Source organism: Apteryx mantelli, chromosome 3, assembly GCF_036417845.1.
Source record: "Apteryx mantelli isolate bAptMan1 chromosome 3, bAptMan1.hap1, whole genome shotgun sequence".
NCBI lineage: Eukaryota > Metazoa > Chordata > Aves > Apterygiformes > Apterygidae > Apteryx > Apteryx mantelli.
The window spans coordinates 108,906,017-108,923,938 of record NC_089980.1 but is presented as its reverse complement, the minus strand read 5'-3'; the positions used below and the strand labels follow the sequence as shown (position 1 = coordinate 108,923,938).

Sequence of the window (17,922 nt, the reverse complement as noted above, 5' to 3'; positions counted from 1 at the left end):
GGGGCTAATGCAGCTGGTGACTTTAAGTTGAAGCCAATGCTCATTTACCATCCCGAAAATCCTGGGACCCTTAAGAATTATGCTAAATCTACTCTGCCTGTGCTCTATAAATGGAACAACAAAGCCTGGATGACAGCACATCTGTTTACAACATGGTTTACTGAATATTTTAAGCCCACTGTTGAGAACTCCTGCTCAGAAAAAAAGATTCCTTTCAAAATATTACTGCTCATCGACAAGGCACCTGGTCACCCAAGAACTCTGATGGAGATGTGCAACGAGATTCATGTTGTTTTCATGCCTGCTAACACAACATCCATTCTGCAGCCCATGGATCAAGGAGTAATTTCAACTTTCAAGTCTTATTATTTAAGAAATACATTTCGTAAGGCTAGAGCTGCCATAGATAGTGATTCCTCTGACGGATCTGGGCAAAGTAAATTGAAAACCTTCTGGAAAGGATTCAGCATTCTAGATGCCATTGAGAACATTCGTGATTCATAGGAGGAGGTCAAAATATCAACATTAACAGGAGTTTGGAAGAAGTTGATTCCAGCCCTCATGGATGACTGGGAGGGGTTCAAGACTTCAGTGGAGGAAATAACTGCAGATGTGGTGGAAATAGGAAGAGAACTAGAGTTAGAAGTGGAGCCTGAGTATGGGACTGAATTCCTTCAATCTCATGATAAAACTTTTAACGCATGAAGAGTTGTTTCTTATGGATGAGCAAAGAAAATGGTTTCTTGAGATGAAATCTACTCCTGGCGAAGATGCTGTGAACATTGTTGAAATAACAACAAAGGATTTAGAAGATTACATAAACTTAGTTCATAAAGCAGCAGCAGGGTTTGAAAGGATTGACTCCAGTTTTGAAAGAAGTTCTATTGTGGGTAAAATGCTATCAAACAGCATCGCACGCAACAGAGAAATACTTCATGAAAGGAAGAGTCAATCGATGCGGCAAACTTCATTGCTGCCTTATTTTAAGAAATTGCCACAGCCACCCCAACCTTCAGCAGCCACCACCCTGATCAGTCAGCAGCCATCAACATCGAGGTAAGACCCTCCATCAGCAAAAAGATTACAACTCGCTGAAGGCTCAGATGATGGGTAGCATTTTTCAGCAATATAGTATTTTTTTAATTAAGATATGTACATTGGTTTTTTAGACATAATGCTATTGCACACTTAATAGACTACATAACTTTTATATGCACTGAGAAACCAAAAAATTCATGTGACTCTCTTTATTGCGATGTTCGCTTTATTGCGGTGGTCTGGAACCAAACCCACAATATCTCTGAGGTATGCCTGTATAGGGGGTGCCTTTGTTCCTGCAAAAGCGATAGCCCATGGAATGCCTACACTTTGTGAATCTGCAGAAATCTCCAGATTTGTACTTTTGAGAATGCATTTAAAAAATGTTGGCACCCTATACAACTCTTTGTTAATGGAGTTTTACAGTTTTCAGGCTCATTAAAACAGTTTAGATAGTAGAACTGCCCATGATGTGCCTTCTGCCTTCATAGAAGTATGTCCCTAAACAAGGTCTTCTGCATACAAGTATTGTATTGAGTGAGTTTTCTATCTGACTACAGAGGTTGTCTTTCTTTCTTAATCAACAGTGTGATGGATCTCATGTCAGATCTAGCATCTACCATGTGTTCAAAGTTGTCTTCATTGTTGGTGAATATCAGGAAACTGTCACCACTGAGTAACTAACTGACCTACATTTGTTTTCCTGTGCATACAGCATTGCATCTACCTATTTTAAAATAGGGTTTTTTTAAAGTAGCATAGCCTACCAAGAATTTCAGATCAGACTTATTTCCTGCTATACTATCTTTTTTCTGGTGTCATCTGCACATTTCAACAAAAATAATTTTATATTTTCTTCCATGCTAACAAAAAGAAAAAAGGAGGTTATTTGTTACTAGTAAGCTGAACTCTGAAATATCAGCTATCACAGAGGAGAAGGTCAGTTTCCTAAGAAGCAACAATTCCCATCCTCATCTGCAAAAATAGCGTCATCACTAAATGCTTCCCATAACTTATCATTATTATCCAGCATAAATTTAACATATATTCTTCATAGGGTTTTCTTAACAGAGGCAGAAGTAATTTTACAAACATATAATAAATTACTTAACATAATAAATGTAAATAGAATAACTATTTATATTGCTATTATTTATAATAATAATTAGTAATAAAATACTTGTGCCAATAACTGAGCGCTGCAGCAACTCTGAAAAAATAAAACTATACTGTTTCAATTCTAAGTACCCTTTAAAACTAAACTAAAGATGAATTTCAAAACAAAAATCTATGTTTAAATTAGATTTCAAGACTCAACACCTTAATTTTTTTCAGAATTATTTTGCTTTTTTCAGATGGACACTTTAGCACAACTTATACAAATGCATTGAATGTTTCAGTACTTCCAAATCTGCCTTTGCTGAAAAAAAATCCAGCAACAAAATTTTGCTCAGCTTTAATTACTAAATTATTTATCAGTTTGTGATTTTCTGGTAATACCAAAAATATATATTTTTTGTGGGGAAAAATGAAGCAAGATAAGAAAGTTAGAACTAAAAGAAGTGAAAAAAAATGGCTGTACAGAATTCATTTTTTTTTTATGTCTTTAAATAGAATCTAACCCTTTTGACTGATGTAGAACTGCTTATCCAGATAAAGATTCCATACCACAGAACGACCATCAAGGAAAAGGGAAAGGATTTTGAACTCTGAGTTGCTTGTTCATGTTCCTGATGCTTCAGCATAATATATATTCTCCACAAAAAAACCCAGTAATTTGCACCAAGCCCTTTAATCTTTTTCTTGCTTTCCTCACTTTCTCTGGTCAATCTTATTTGTCAATCCTCAAGGCTTGTCATATGAGTTCTCTAGCAGATACTATATCCTACCAGCCTCTTCTGCAGGCATCAAAGTTTAAATAGAAAAATCCAGTCTTTGCTGTGCCAACTCATTTTGCTGTATCTTATAGCTTAATTTTGTATCTGCTAAGCAAGTATCACATCTTATACTGGTCTTGAAACCTTATTTTTGAGGATCAAATGAAAACATTTACTGTTAGACACCTATTTTGCATCTGTGTTTCTTTGCTTGCTTTCCTAAAGCTGTATTTTTCATTTTCTCTTCAAACTTAATATTCACTTTGATGTCCACACCACACACATTGTACTCTGATTATTAAACCTCTTTCGTATCCTAATTCTTATGCTGTAATTTTTGTTATTACTTGATGTAAGTGGACATATGAAATAAATAGTTGTAAAGAGTTAAAAATATTGTTTTTGTCTTGGTTCCAATATTTTGGGCTTCTAATATTTTTAGCATGTAGATAAGTTAACTGGGAGACACAAACACCTTTAAATCAGTATACTCATTTCATGGCCCCACTTATTTCAATGCAAGCAGAATTGGGCTCAGTGTTTCTGTTTGGTTTATCCGTTATCAACAATTTGGAGAGGCAAACTCTCAGAGTAAGATAATTCCTAGCCATCTATTTTATTCTTATGTGGGCATATTATATATGGTATATTCAACAGAGCAAGACTATATTCTTCTAAGGATGTATGTTTCAGTACTCTGTATAAATCTCTGTTGTGCAGTATTTTGCAAATTACTTCAGGTTTAGTGTCAAAGAGGATCCTACATTTAAGTACAATTATTCTGATTAATACATATTTACAGGTAGTATGACAAATTATTATGAAAACACAAATTTTAAAAGCACATACTTTATCATACTACCAATGCAGTGAAGCCATTATTGATACATTTCTGGACTCTGAATCAGAATTCAGAATCAAGCTGATGCGATTTATTTGTTTCTACCTAAAGAGTACTTATTAACTTCTCATCATTTACACATATTTACTTCACTAACTTTATCATGCTCTTAAATAAAATTCTCGTTACAGAGCTGTCACAGATCTGATTACATATCCGTGGAAGTGCAAGGAGCTGAGTGGCTATAAAAGGTCAAGCCAAACAGCTGCTTCTGGCAATTAAGAACAGGGACTAAGGGGAAGGGCAAGATGCAGCACTCTGGGAGAGCATGATTCAGTTGACAGTGGTATGAATCTGATTCTTAGTGAGATGTGAAAGGTCCGTGATGCTATCTAACTTGCTAGAACTTATATACAGATCTAAGTGCAAAAACATAGGCTGTCCACTTCAAACAAATGACTGGAAGCTCTTATGTCTTTGTCATCATATGTAAATAGGAGTAACAATCCTTGGTGACCTGTATACAGCAATTTTCAGATCAGGTAAGACTCAAGGAGCATGACCAAACACAAGGAGTCAACTGCAAAGTATTGGGGAGAAAATACCTATGCCTTTTTAGCTTTTGTGACTACAGGAAAGCTAGTGAGATTTGGACTGGATGAATAATTACATGCCAGGGAGATTCAGATTCAAGTTAAATTGGAAGAGGAACTGTCAGGATCTTGAATGCACCAACAGGCTCTAATTGGACTGACCAGCCTATAATCATCTTTCTCTACAATTCTTCTCTGCGACCTCTTTCCCTTCTCTCACAGGTTTAGCTGCTGGTGTTCAATGTCAGCTCTGATGTGGCACAGCTTGGATCAGACTGCTGTAAAAACAACTAAGTTGTGAGAAAGAGCTGTGAGAAGCTTCACTTGGGACCTCCACTCATGCACCCTCCACTCGTTTGCTCATGAGCTCCATTTAATCTCAAGCCTTTGCCCTTGGTCCTTGTCTGAGTTATTTTGTAGGTATGCCTGTACCCAGACTTGTACCTTGATGATCCTGATGTGTTGACTTGACCTCAGACCTGCCTTATCACTATGGACTTTTCTGGTGATCACTGAACTATTGGTTGAACCCTGGTCTCTGGCTCTGCTCTGTTCTTCTTGTGAGGGTACTGTGGCATTGTGCCCCTTGTTGTTGAGGATGCTGCCTCTGCCTGCCTTGTTGTCACCCTCAGCTCCCAGATCTCCTTCTCTTACAGAGTAGCCTGCTCTTCCTGTTCTCTGACACAAGGAGTAATAGTAATCCTAACATATTTTATCTGAACATCTAAACAGATAAGTGGAGGTCAGAACAGCATTAAGACATTATTTCTAATGAAGACCTTTTCATCAAACACTTTTTTAAAAGATGATAAATTCTGAGAATTTTGTGTTGGACCTATGGTTTGAGCTGTTCCTAATACTCCCCAGTCATAGACTCAGAGGGCTCACATGAACATAAAAATAGGACCCTGTAACTAGTGACCTTTTCCAGCTTTTGGATCTCCTTTTCAGTGTTCCAACATAAAACACATCCTATTCCATCTCATCCCTGACAGAGTGCAAGGGATTAAAACTTCAGTTGTGCTACTCCTGCCACAACACTTGGAACACATCCATCCCCTTCAGAAGTATCATTTACCCTTCCCAGTAACGGAGAAGTTGAAAGAGTGTATATCTCCTCCTGTAGTTGCAAAATGAGTGGCTTTTAGAGTCTCCTTTAAATTGTTCCCAGTTACTGCTACAGGGGAAACTATCATTCCCTCTCCTTTGCCAAGCTATGGCCAGAAGAATGTGGATACATGACAGTTCTTTCTCAGTGTTTTCAGTAGATACCTTGGGTGTTAAAACAAGCGGAATTATGTTTTTGCAAATTGTCAGTTAGAACTAACCTCACCACACAACAGTTTCGTCATCAAACTTTTAAGTTTATATTAGATATTCTTTAAATATGCTTATGTTTAAATTACTAATTTGATTCTGGTTAAAACAACAGCAACAGATGTACTCAATTCAAGCAATGTACTTTTAAAGACTGCAACATAGCTGTGATTATCATCTATGTGGATAATAGCACTGGACCACAATTAGGTATATATTCTTTCTACTGTAAAAATATTCTTCAGTTCTCTTCCTTGATAAAGTACAAAACACGGTCTCAATAGAAAATAAAAAATCTATATTACCCAAGTGGATACTCCTTGTGTTATTGATTTAAATAAATAACAAACACATAAATGTATGTCCCTCTTGTCTCTTAGAACAATGAATGCATTTCAAGTTCTAGTTGTCTGAAGCTTTTATACTTTGGAGCACTGAATTAGTTTAACATATATTAAATTACTTACAGTGAATCTTCCAATTATATTAAGACACAATCCTTCATTCAGACAGTTGATGCTGAGCAGCCTGCAGTAGTCAATTACTTCCTCACAGTTCTTTCCAGTGAATCCTGGCATGCAGCTGCAAATACACCAGTGTATTTTAGAGGACTTGCATTTTAAAAGTTGATCGCATTTAATTAGATTCCATAATTCTATTTAATAATGTTCTTGCAGTAACAAAACAGACCTTTTATGTTATTTAAAACATACAGAGCATTTTTTCAAGCGACTAACAATCAGTTACATGATTCTGGATATTTTTGCTTCTACATAAAATAAAAATTTTCATTAATTAAAATATTTTTATACCAATACTTCATATAATCTTCTGGAAACCAAAACAACCTTGAATGAGGTGGTATTTAATAGAAAACCATAAACAAGGTTTGTAAATGTATTAGAAAGGAAGGTTCTACTAAAACATGAGAGAGAAAACTGAAAAAGATGATGATAAATGAAACTTAAAATAGTTAGCCTCAATCATTACTGACGATTAGCAAAGAGTATTCAAAAATGACACACTTAGGTAGGAAGGAACAATGTGAGGAACCCATGCACAGGACAACACATAGCTGCTTTTGTGTTTGTTTAATTATAATACAGTATTTTATTTTAAAGAAGAAAACTAGCATTCTTTTTTGTGACTGTTTGCTAGTTCTATGTGATGACAATGGAGCACGGCTAACACTTCTATGGTAAAAGGAGGTGTAGACATTTCTTCTGCTTCATGTCACCACTTGTCATTAGTAGGAGAAAATCCTTTTCTTATCTAGTTCTCCAGTGTTAAAAAAATTCCCTTACACAATAAAAAAGATGAGATTCAAATAGATAGTAAGCAAGTTTTATTCAAAGGCAATAATGGAACATTGCAGAACAAATAAATATGTGAGTCTTTCTCAAATATCTTGCTCAAAATGCACAAAAGTAAAAGCCAGACCACAAAAACTTTCTTATGCCTTTTGATGGATATGTAATTCCTGTCAAATTCACTCCTGCCTGTATTTATATACCTGATTAGCATATTACTCTGTTTAAAGGATCTTTCTGGTAGCACAGAAAGAAAAGGTTTAAGTAGCAGAGATGAGAAATGACCAGTCAGCTGAAAAATTCTGTTTATGAAGAAACCCCAAGATGACAGATGGGAAGTTTCTTTAGCATATTCTGAGAGGTACTCTGTCTAATGACTCATCCCAGAAGCTGAGTATCATGAAGATGATACAGATCACCTTCGTTTTTCCTATGCTCTTGCTCCCAGTGGGTGCAATATTCAGTTGCGTCACTTACATTTCCCCATTTTAAAAAATAATGCCATCCCTGGTTTCATAATGTATGAAGCCTCTCACAATTGTATAACATACACCAGTAAAGAATATATTTCAATAGAAAATACAGTACAGACAACATGATTCCATAGAAAATGTCTTAGTTAACTGAATTTTCTAAATCAATGAAAGAATTCTAAAGACGACTAATCAGTGGGTATGGCTATGCCTTTGAGGGATGCACAAAGGCAATCCATCTAGTATGTCCAGAAGCATAAGTCATTTGTCAGCTTTTGTGAAGTACAAACTGGGCTGTATATCACTGGAAGCCCCTGGACAGTCTACACACAGGTTAAGTATGGGACCACGTGGACAGAAGTAGGTGGAAAAACCTTCTCTACCTAGAGGTTTCCAAGACCGCTTTTTTAAGACCACTATAGACTTAACCACAGGACACTCCTCTATGTTATTGCATTGCAAGTAGCAATGCTCTATATACCTCCCCTAGCTTCATCATCCTCTCGAAAAAAATGCTATATGCAAACCATATAATTATACTGCTACCATTTCAAGAACTTGGAAATGAAATCCTGGCAAAGTCTATTCTTACCAAATTTGCAGTTCAATTTTTGTAGCTACAAGGAGTTTTTCATAATGTGTAGGTGCTTTTATTTCATCATATAGTTACATACTTATTTTCCCCTCTAAACAAGGATATTCTGATCACCAAATAATATATTTGTTGTCCTTTATAATACAGCAGCATTCATTCATATATTACATTTATGTATAAAAGGGCTATAAAGTAAAAAAAGTGATATGGTATCTTCTTTATAATTACATTTTAAAATAATGTTTAAAAAAAAATCAGTCAGAGCAAGCCAATTATAAAATTTGATTCACTGATTTGCTTTCAACTATAAAATCGGGTGAGATCTGGTCTGAAATCAGGTGAGAGAGCTCCTAGTTTTCTTGGTTCCATTTATCTGGGTAATCTCTAACTGTGTTCATAGAATGGATAATTTAGTAAACCAATTTTTAAAGTTGTTTTTTCTATTTTTTCTATTTGCTCATTTTTCTTAGTTTTAGTTTTGTTGTTTTGCAATAGACAAGCCAAGGTGAGGGAAGGTAAGTGTAAATTAACAGTAGGAAAGTTGACAGTAAAGTTGCAAAAACAACAGTAAAAAAACAAATTTTCTCAGAATACCCTTTCCCTCTTTTTGTGGCTTTTTAGTGTCACAAAGAACATGGATAATAGAAGCAGATACAAAGTAAACAATCACAATTTATTGTGATGGATACCCTTGTTCACTGCCTATTTGAATTCATCTTAAATCTTGACATTTAAGAAAAAATGCTACTATCAGATTCTTAGCACAAAGTTGTGTATGATATCAAGACTGAAAGGATGGAGTTAGGATACAAGGTAGTCATACATCATAACTGAAGTGAAGAAAATTAAATTGAGTATATGTTTAGAATGGAAAACAACTGCTTTCCAAAAGAAGAAAGGGTAAGTAGATAGAAGCTGAGATGGTGAAGAATGCAGCTTAGGCATGAGGGGAAGCAAATAATACTGACAACTAAAACAAAACAAAACAAAAAAAAGGAGTAAAATGGCCAAGTCAACTCTTACTGGAATTTGTATGTGCATGTGAGATAAGTGCCATTACATTCATTTAAAATGCTATTCAAAATAAAAGTGGATCAGGTAGTAGTAGTGGATCAGCTAGCATGAAACGTGCTTTTTGTGGAGTAACTAGTCATAGTCATAATCTACATTATCTGAAAATGATTAAGATGAATACAGCAATTACTGAGAAGGAAACAAAACCTTCACTTAAAACTTTTAATGACCAACTCCAAAGCTCTTGAATAAAGAAACATTGTTAATGGTAGCCTTCCTTTGTGTAACATGAACTATAGAGGAAGAATGACTCACACTGTCAGAAAGTTTCCAAGTGTGTGCCTTAATAAACTTGAAACTGTTAAAATAGCTTTTCTGACATCCTCTGTTATCTAGGTAGCTAATGCAAGATATAAATTTACAAGGAGAATTTTGGATCCTAAAAATAGTAAAATCTGCTGACAGTTGGTCCTATTATGATTCTGGTAGCTATAAATTTTTAAGGAATAACAAATGAATTGTATTTACTTTCTGGAAACTAAAAATGAGCTGGAAGAGTTAATAGTCTGAGGCAAAGCTAAGGACACTTATCTTAGCTGGTCACTCACAGATGACCTAGAAACTATTTAAACTTGATCCTGCAATCTTCTGAGCTTTCATGATCACTGCTGCGCTTTCATGTTCACCCTGCTTGTCACATTAGGGTAGGCTGGAAGTGCCCTCTCAAGAACTCTGTATCTCCCCTACATTTCAACACTCCTACTTGCAAGATTGCAACTCTCACACCGAATTCCTGAATCTGGTCTTCTTGAGCAAAGTATCTGATTCATAGTCCCTCAAAAAGTTTTCTCTCACCTAAATGAATTCCAATTATACTGGCATAAACATACCCAGAATTTACAGTTTTGAAATATTTGTGAATAAGCAGTAAAAAATGATTTTATTTTCAAGATATCATAAAAATAAAGAAAGACTTATGAATTTATTAACAACATACTTTGAAAAAATATTGCAATCACTAACTGGAGCCTTTGGGGAGCGAATTTCAAAACTAAAGCTGAATACTGAAACTTAAGTTCCAACGCTGCCATCAGGAATGAGATCCATCCCTATTTAACTTTAAAAGTCTACTTAGTATCTAGTTTAGGACTGCAGTCTGGGCTTTCTAGGTACTCTGAACAGAGAAAAATGGGAACCTCTAGAAGGTGATTCATCTCCCCTTTGGAAGGGTTGAATCACCTTCTGGAGTTCCTCTCCCCTTCCCTCATAAAACAGCCTGCTGTCTAGCTTACACTAGATGCTAAGGTAAAACTCCATGGGATGAATGCTATCCAAAATTTTTACTTAAGCAAGATGTTCAGGGCCAACCCCTTGAAGTTACAGGAACTTGACAGATGCACTCTTCTTGACTCTATTCAAGGTGTTCTCCTTGGTTGTCATTTTTTCCTTGTTCTAGAGCATTCTTGACATTAAAAATAGCAGGCTTATTTCCCTTCTCATTTCTTAGACTAGCCCTTCACAATGTGACTTGCCTGTCTCCATAAATATGTCTTTTACAGACCAAACAACTGAACGCGTGCACAGTACAGAAACATTGAAGGTAAAATCTTGGCACCACTGACATTAATTTGGATTTTTGGATTGGATTTTTATGATTGATATTCATAGGAAACAGGATTTTACCCTTTCTGTGCCCAAAAAAACAAACTCTGGTACCTAGCTTTAACTACATAATTTAAGTGAGTCTCATTATAATCAGTATAAATGGGCTTTTAATTGCCCATTTTTACTTTATATTATATTGATCAAAATAATGACTGCCATTCATATTCCAAAATACTAGATCATTAGAAAGACTATTATATCACCCTGTCTCTTTCCATAGCTATTTCTATTTACCACTTTTCATGGTACAACAAGGTTCATGGTACAGCACCACTTCTACCCAGTTTTGCTTTGTGAATCATAAATTATTGAAATTACTGAAATATATACATGGTTAGGAACTTGTTTTTTTCTCAAGAAAAGCAACTTACATAGTCATATTAATTGTTCACATTATGCATATTTTTAAATATAAGTTTCAGGCATAATTTCATACTAAAGCATGCATCAGCATACTGTGTAAAAGACTGGCTATATAATAGTAAATTATTAGTAACTTATATCTTGGTTTTAGGTATCAGTAAATAAATGATAACATTCCGTGTTCTGTGCTATATGTATGCTATATCAATATGGGAAGACCTAACTCTGTGTGTGTGTGTGTGTGATTGTTTAAGTATAAACAAAATTCTATCTCTTTTTTCTTGTTTGGAGAAATTAGAAGTGGAGTTCTATGTGTATTTTAATTTCCAGACTTCTCAACTGAATCTCTTCTGATGGACTGTAACACTGTGTATTATACATCAGTTATGTGTTTGCACATTCTAAGTTCATTCATAATGTGTTTTCAGGCTTTTGTATGCCACAGCTTTCAATTATCTGCTTTTATTAATATCCTAAAATTGGAGATTGTTTACTGCACTTGAGTAATGCTCAGCAGAACTTACTTTAAAGCAGCCAGATGAAAGTCAAGCAAATGTAAAGAATACAAATTGTACTCTTTAACAGTGTAAGAAAATGTCTATAAAGCTATTTAAAATGGACTGAAATCATATACCTAATGGGTCACTTCTGTTATTTGCAAAGGGATGATTTTTAGCATGGCCTCTTGGAAGAAAGCACTTTTTAATATGCTGCTTAAAGGATCAATCTGAGATCTGAGTCATGAATTAGGAATGAACAGTTACCCTTTCACAAAGATAACGTAATAATCACATACCCTAAATGGGAGTGGCAACGGCAATTTAATGTTTCACTTGTTTCCAGTATGTCAGGATTTATATATTTGGTCTTACAGAATTCATGATGAAACAATTTATAACTTCTTAAATGCTTTAAATCTTTTTGTAGGACTTTCTTCAAGAATCTTCAAGAAGTCTTGTACAGTAGAGCACAAAAAAGTAAGGAAAATTTTGTAAAATGAAAGTGTATTGTTTTCTGTATTGTCTCTTACTGAAGATTTCTTTTCTTTCTGCAATCAGTGGCATATCATCAAATGATCCAGTGAAGTACTGAAATAAAACAATTTCTTATCTTACCAGCACTCATAGTTCTGTTGCTGTTCTACACAAGTTGCATTATTTAAACAAGGCAACAATTCACAAGGATTCAGCACTCTCTCACAGAACTTGCCAGTGAATATTGGCAGACAGATACATGCCACATCCTATAGAACAGAAGGAAATTGGAAATAATTATTTGTTGTATCCAAGGCAATTCATAAATCAGTATTTACTTCCATTACTTTAGAGACTCTAAGTAGGACAGGGTGTCATCATATTAAGCAGTGTACAAAGACATAATAAAAAACAGCTGTAGCCCCAAATAGGTTGCAAACATAATTTAGGACAAGTGGAACAGGCCTTCCAGAACATATTACACAAGAGTTGAGTTTGCTAATTGGAAATACACCAGCTCTAAATTGTCTGGCTTTGTGATTTCATAACTGAATCAAGAAGGAGATTTATAATTTGTTTATGTTTCTTCCTCATTTCTAAATTTGTTCCAGCGTAAAAGTCTCTATCAAACAGTAATAGTGCCTGAGGTACATCACATTCCTAACAGTATTCAGTAACTAGAGTAAGAAAGAAAATGGTTTGTATTCTTTTTTTCCCCTCAACATGAAGCACAGAGAACAGTGTGAAAGACATCTGTCAGTTACTGTAATCTGTAATTTACACAGCAAGAACAGTAAGATATTTTACAACAAAATATTTATTAGTGCTGAAACTCTTGCCCTTATTTTCTAATAATGTAATGTTCTATATATGCTTTTTGATGCCAGACAGAAGGGCAAAAATATATTGGGGTTTGTTCTTCCAGTGAATTTGGTAATGTTCAGAAAAGTGTTTCTTCAGATTTAGTCCTACAAGCATCACCAAGGAGCTTTATTTTAACATCTATTCAAAGATTTCTCTATGTATGAAATGATTTACCTCATTTCTGTGTCTACAGAAATGATTGTACAAAATATATATGTTAGTATATCTATTAACTAAGAATTAAGTGGAATCAGACAGAATATTTAGACAGATTTTATAATTTAGAAATCCATCAATTTGTTCAGTAATGTAGATGTCTCTTTTTTCTCTTTCTGTGAGTGAGTATATATCATTGATCCACTGGTATATGATAACTGAGCTTTTGAGCTCTTCTTTCACTATTTTGGCTCTCTTTAATCACTGTTATCTACAATAGTCAAGCTGATGAAAGAACATCAACAATGTGTTTTGAAATACTACCAGATATGGCTCTATTATCAAACTTTCTGCTACTCTGCATCAATTTATTCTATTTTACAACAACAAAAAAAAAAAAAGAGAAAAAATTTTTAAAGGGTATCAAAAATAAATTCCACAAGGAAAAGCAACAGTGGGAAACAACCAATAGCTAATAAAAAAGGCTGTGATGTACCATGTTTTATATCAGAAGCTTTCCATTACAGTAAAAAAAACAAAAAAACAACATTGCTAGTTTCTTAAATGAACTCCAAACAACTGAGCTTAAAATGTGGCATTTGGGCTTTTTAACCACAGAAATATTAGAAACACTACACATTCAGGTAATACTGTGTTTATGCATGAATCATGAAAAGCTCATTTTAAAAGTTAACATTAGAATTAAATGATTTGGCATTATATTCAAATATGGAGCCTTGAAGTTTGTACTTACGTTTGGCAAATCAATACATATACCTCTGTTCTGACATGGTGTGGAGGAACACTTGTTGATATCAACTTCACAGTTATGACCAAGAAAACCAGCTGCACAATCACAAACATATCCAGATCGATTATATTGGCATATGCCCCCATTCAGGCACAGCCAAGATGCACAAGGATCATCAGGCTCCTCACACAAAGGACCTACAAGGAACAAACACAGAAAATATGGAGCATTTGAGTAAAGGATGCTTCCTGGTATGCTGCCTATAAAATTACCTTGTTACTATGTTTCGTTTGCCTTTTATTTTAATTAATTCTGTTTTTAATTTTAGAGGAATTGAGACGCTTTTATCTATTGTGCTTTTTTCAAAAACTGCCCACGCTGTGGAGCTCCAGTTACTAACTGGGACACCTGTAAACAATCACCATCTAAAAAGTGAAGAACATAAAATTTTCCTTCTTGTTTTGTTTGTTTTGGTGAATACATATGGTACCAATATGTGTGAGTGAGTAAACCCATCTGTAGCAAGGGGAGAAAGAGAGAAAGGAAGCAAATGTCCTAAAAGACAATAGTCACTAAATGTCTTTTTCACAGGGTTTATTGTTATGGGAAGCCAAATCCAGTGGACTTGCAGACCCCAAAAATTCTTCACGTTCCTGTTTATAGGCCCAGCTAGTAGTGCGGCTGAGTGTATTCTCAGGCATGTGCCTGTACACACTCAGACACCCAGACACACACACAATACAGACACAGTGGCAGCATGGATCAACACAGAGAACAGCATCTTTCGCGGTACCACATAAACACAAACAGCACTCATGAGAACGTGAGCAGTACAGATGGCCTGAATCTTTTCCTCCTCTGCAGCTCATGAGGAAAGCATGCACACCCCTTACTCTCTAGATGCACAAACATACCCAGGTTCTAATATCCATGCCCACATCCTGAGCCTCTTGTCCAGCTGCTAACTCAGACCTTGGGTCTTCCCAGATGTTGGTGTCCTCCTACTTGCTGGCCAGTCCAGCTTGAAGTCTGCTAGTGAAGCACATTCTCCCCACCACACACACACAGTCACACAGAAAACAGTTAGGAAAAGAGTTCTGCAGAGACTGCAGTGATCAGACCCAGGACTCAGACAAGTATACTGACCAGCAGCTTGCTTACACTCGATCAGCCCCTTTTCTCTCTTCTCCCCATTTTCATGTCTGTTCTTCCCCCATCTGCCTTGAACACTATCTTCCTTTGGCCCTGTCTCCTCCCAAATTAAAAGCCTTTACTGGATTTTTTTTCCCCCACTGGCCTCAGTTTTGCCACATCCATATGCAAATTCAGTATTTCTGATATGGTAACCTAGATAATCTTGGTTTTCTATGGTATTATTGATATGGTTACCTAGGCACTGTTGGCCTTGCAAGTTTCTGATGCTCAGAAAGTTCCCAGTGGCTCCCCTTTAATCATCTGTGAAGTTTTGCCATCTCTCACAAAATTCCCTCTTAACCATTTGTGAAATCCTGTCATTGCTTGTGGCACTATATCTGTAACTTTTGTCAGCTTCTCGCTCTGATATTTCTTATGCTCAGCAATTTCTCATGTTATGTCCAGTAGTTTCTCATGTTCTGTTTGATTATTGTAACCTCAGGCAAGGGTCTACTAATCTGCCTGCATATCTGAACAGTTATGAGTTGCCTAACTATTTTGAGACAATTAACTTTTTTAAATTTTGCAACATGAAAGAAAGAGCACAATTATAGAGGCTGAGAATCCAGTTCCACTTACTTTTGGAAAATTATATACCAAGTATTTTTTTTATATGCTGTACTTTGATATTCTGCTATGAATGAACTCTGATTTAAGCCACCTTCCTAGCACACATTTGCATATCAAATCAGAAACATTTTCAATTATTTGGTGTTGCAATAAAATTAACTTCATAATAAATCTGTTCTGCCTTAGTAGTACGTATTAATTCCATATTTTGTCAAACAATCACTTGAACCAACTATTAAAAATAAACTTTCATAAAACAATATATATTTTAGTTATATATATGACTATATATATTTTAGTTATATATAATATATATATATAATATATGACAAAAGATGTATAGTCTTGGGATAGCAAACAAAGTTTTTAGCTCAAAATTGTAAACTGCCAGGTAAATGTAGCTAATTTGTTCTAAACAAATTTGTAGGTAAGTGCATGGGTCTCTAATCATTTTCTTGCGAACACATACTAACTACATACAGGAACTTTAAGTATGTGGAGTAACATTTACCAGGAGATCCAAATATGTCATTCTCTACTATATACAAAAACAGGTGATGCAGCCAACACCTCGCAAGAAAATCCTATTAACAGAAAAAGAGTCAAACCACTTTTGCCTATTTATCACTCACTCTCGTATTCATTGGAAACAGTTGTTTCAGTAAGGCAAAATGAATTGGACTTTCAGGACATATTATTCACTTTTCTTTAGCATCAGAGGATGTTCAAAGAATGCTTTCTGAATTTGTTGCTAACCCTTATCACCATAGTAATCAAATTACAGTAAAAGTATATTGCAACTTGCAGATTTTAGGGTGTGTTAATAGACAGGAGAAACCAAGACATTCCTCAGACTGAAGCCATTGATTAGTATTGTCACATATATAAGGGAACACTTGCAATACCAAGTGAAGGTCACTGTTCAATTATTTCTCATTACTCTGTTTTAGTATTTAGCTTTCATGTTATACTTTAGTACAATATTGTACCCCAGCAGCACTCAGAGATGATCTCTTTATGGAAACTGAGACTGTATCTCAATGCTTATCCTCCTGATTTTTTCCTTTGATTTGGGCATACTTAGAAGCTGGGCGCTCCTGATCCACTCACATTAGACAATAGGAGAAGGCAGATCAGCACAACAGTGGCTCCAATCATTCTACCCAACAGAAAGCCAAAAAATATAGTTCCACAAGCCAACCACTGAGTTGTTCCTGCCATTGTTTCTACCTCTGAACCCTACCTCTTATCCTTACTATGGGTAACGAAAGTCTGTGTGGATTGACCCATTGCATCTCCACCGTCACAAAAATTCTTTTACCTCCTGCCTTGTGCTAATGGGTAATATGGCTTCAAAAAGGTAACAGCATCAGGACCTCATCATTTTTTCTGCCACCAATATGAAGATATTCTTAGCCTTTTGTTAAACAATGGGACTAGATGGGATTATTATAACAGGGAAAGACTACATAACAAAACACAGTACAACGAAGGTCAGTTGAGGAAACTAGATGAAAGAGGTGCCTTTCTGGTAATACTCATTTGTAGTAAAGCCAGGAAAGGGCTGCTGTTCTGCTAAAAAAGAGCTATAGAAACTTTAAAGAAGGACTAAACATAGCTAGAAGAGAAGAACCTGGAAGAGAAAAGGCCTGAGATAAGGAAAGAAAGTTAATCACAGCATGGGAGATGCATCAGGGAATAACCACTTTTGGATGTTGAATCTTAAGCCTGAAAATGGTAGAGGTATCACTAAATTGGTTAAGAAACCACATAGTGCCATTTACATAAATATCCAGGGTTACTAAGTAAAATAAAATCATTATTATTTTTAATAGAAATCACTTTGGGGATTTCTATTTATAAATCCATTTTCTTCCCTGCTGAAATGAGTATTTCCCTAGGAGTAAAATGTGTGAAAAATCATCTTAACATACTAACTTTTAATACAGTTTCAGCACATTTATTCTGTCAATCCTCTAATAAAAAATCAAGATTTTTAAAGGAGTTATGCATAAGACAGAGAAAACAGTATTTCAGGAAATAGTATATGTTACACCCATATATATTCACTCATCTGTATTTTAATAAGAATGAGGCAATTGTATTTCAGGGTGACCATCAAAAAGAAACAATTTAGTAGGAGAGTGATTTCAGTTGAAGTGAAACAAATGGTTTCTAGCAATTAAAATCAAATATCAAAAATACACAGAAAGCAGTAAACAGAAGAAAGTCTGGGAATGAAGAGAAATTTGATAATTCAAATGTCAAAAAAGTTAATATTTTAATAATTTCAGTTTCACACTGAAACTGTAGAAACCCACCTCTTA

The 17,922-nt window shown here is 35.2% G+C and overlaps 1 protein-coding gene across 1 annotated transcript in view; it reads right to left on the bottom strand.

Annotated features, from left to right (window-relative positions):
• The window catches only part of EYS (eyes shut homolog), a 956,188-nt gene that overhangs the window by 875,050 nt on the left and 63,216 nt on the right, over positions 1–17,922 (bottom strand). Inside the window, exons 3-5 of the mRNA XM_067294141.1 lie at positions 13,835–14,028; positions 12,202–12,329; positions 6,134–6,248 (exon numbers count right to left, since the gene is read on the bottom strand). Coding sequence (XP_067150242.1) covers positions 6,134–6,248; positions 12,202–12,329; positions 13,835–14,028 — 437 coding nt within the window. The remainder of the gene's footprint in view (positions 1–6,133; positions 6,249–12,201; positions 12,330–13,834; positions 14,029–17,922) is intronic.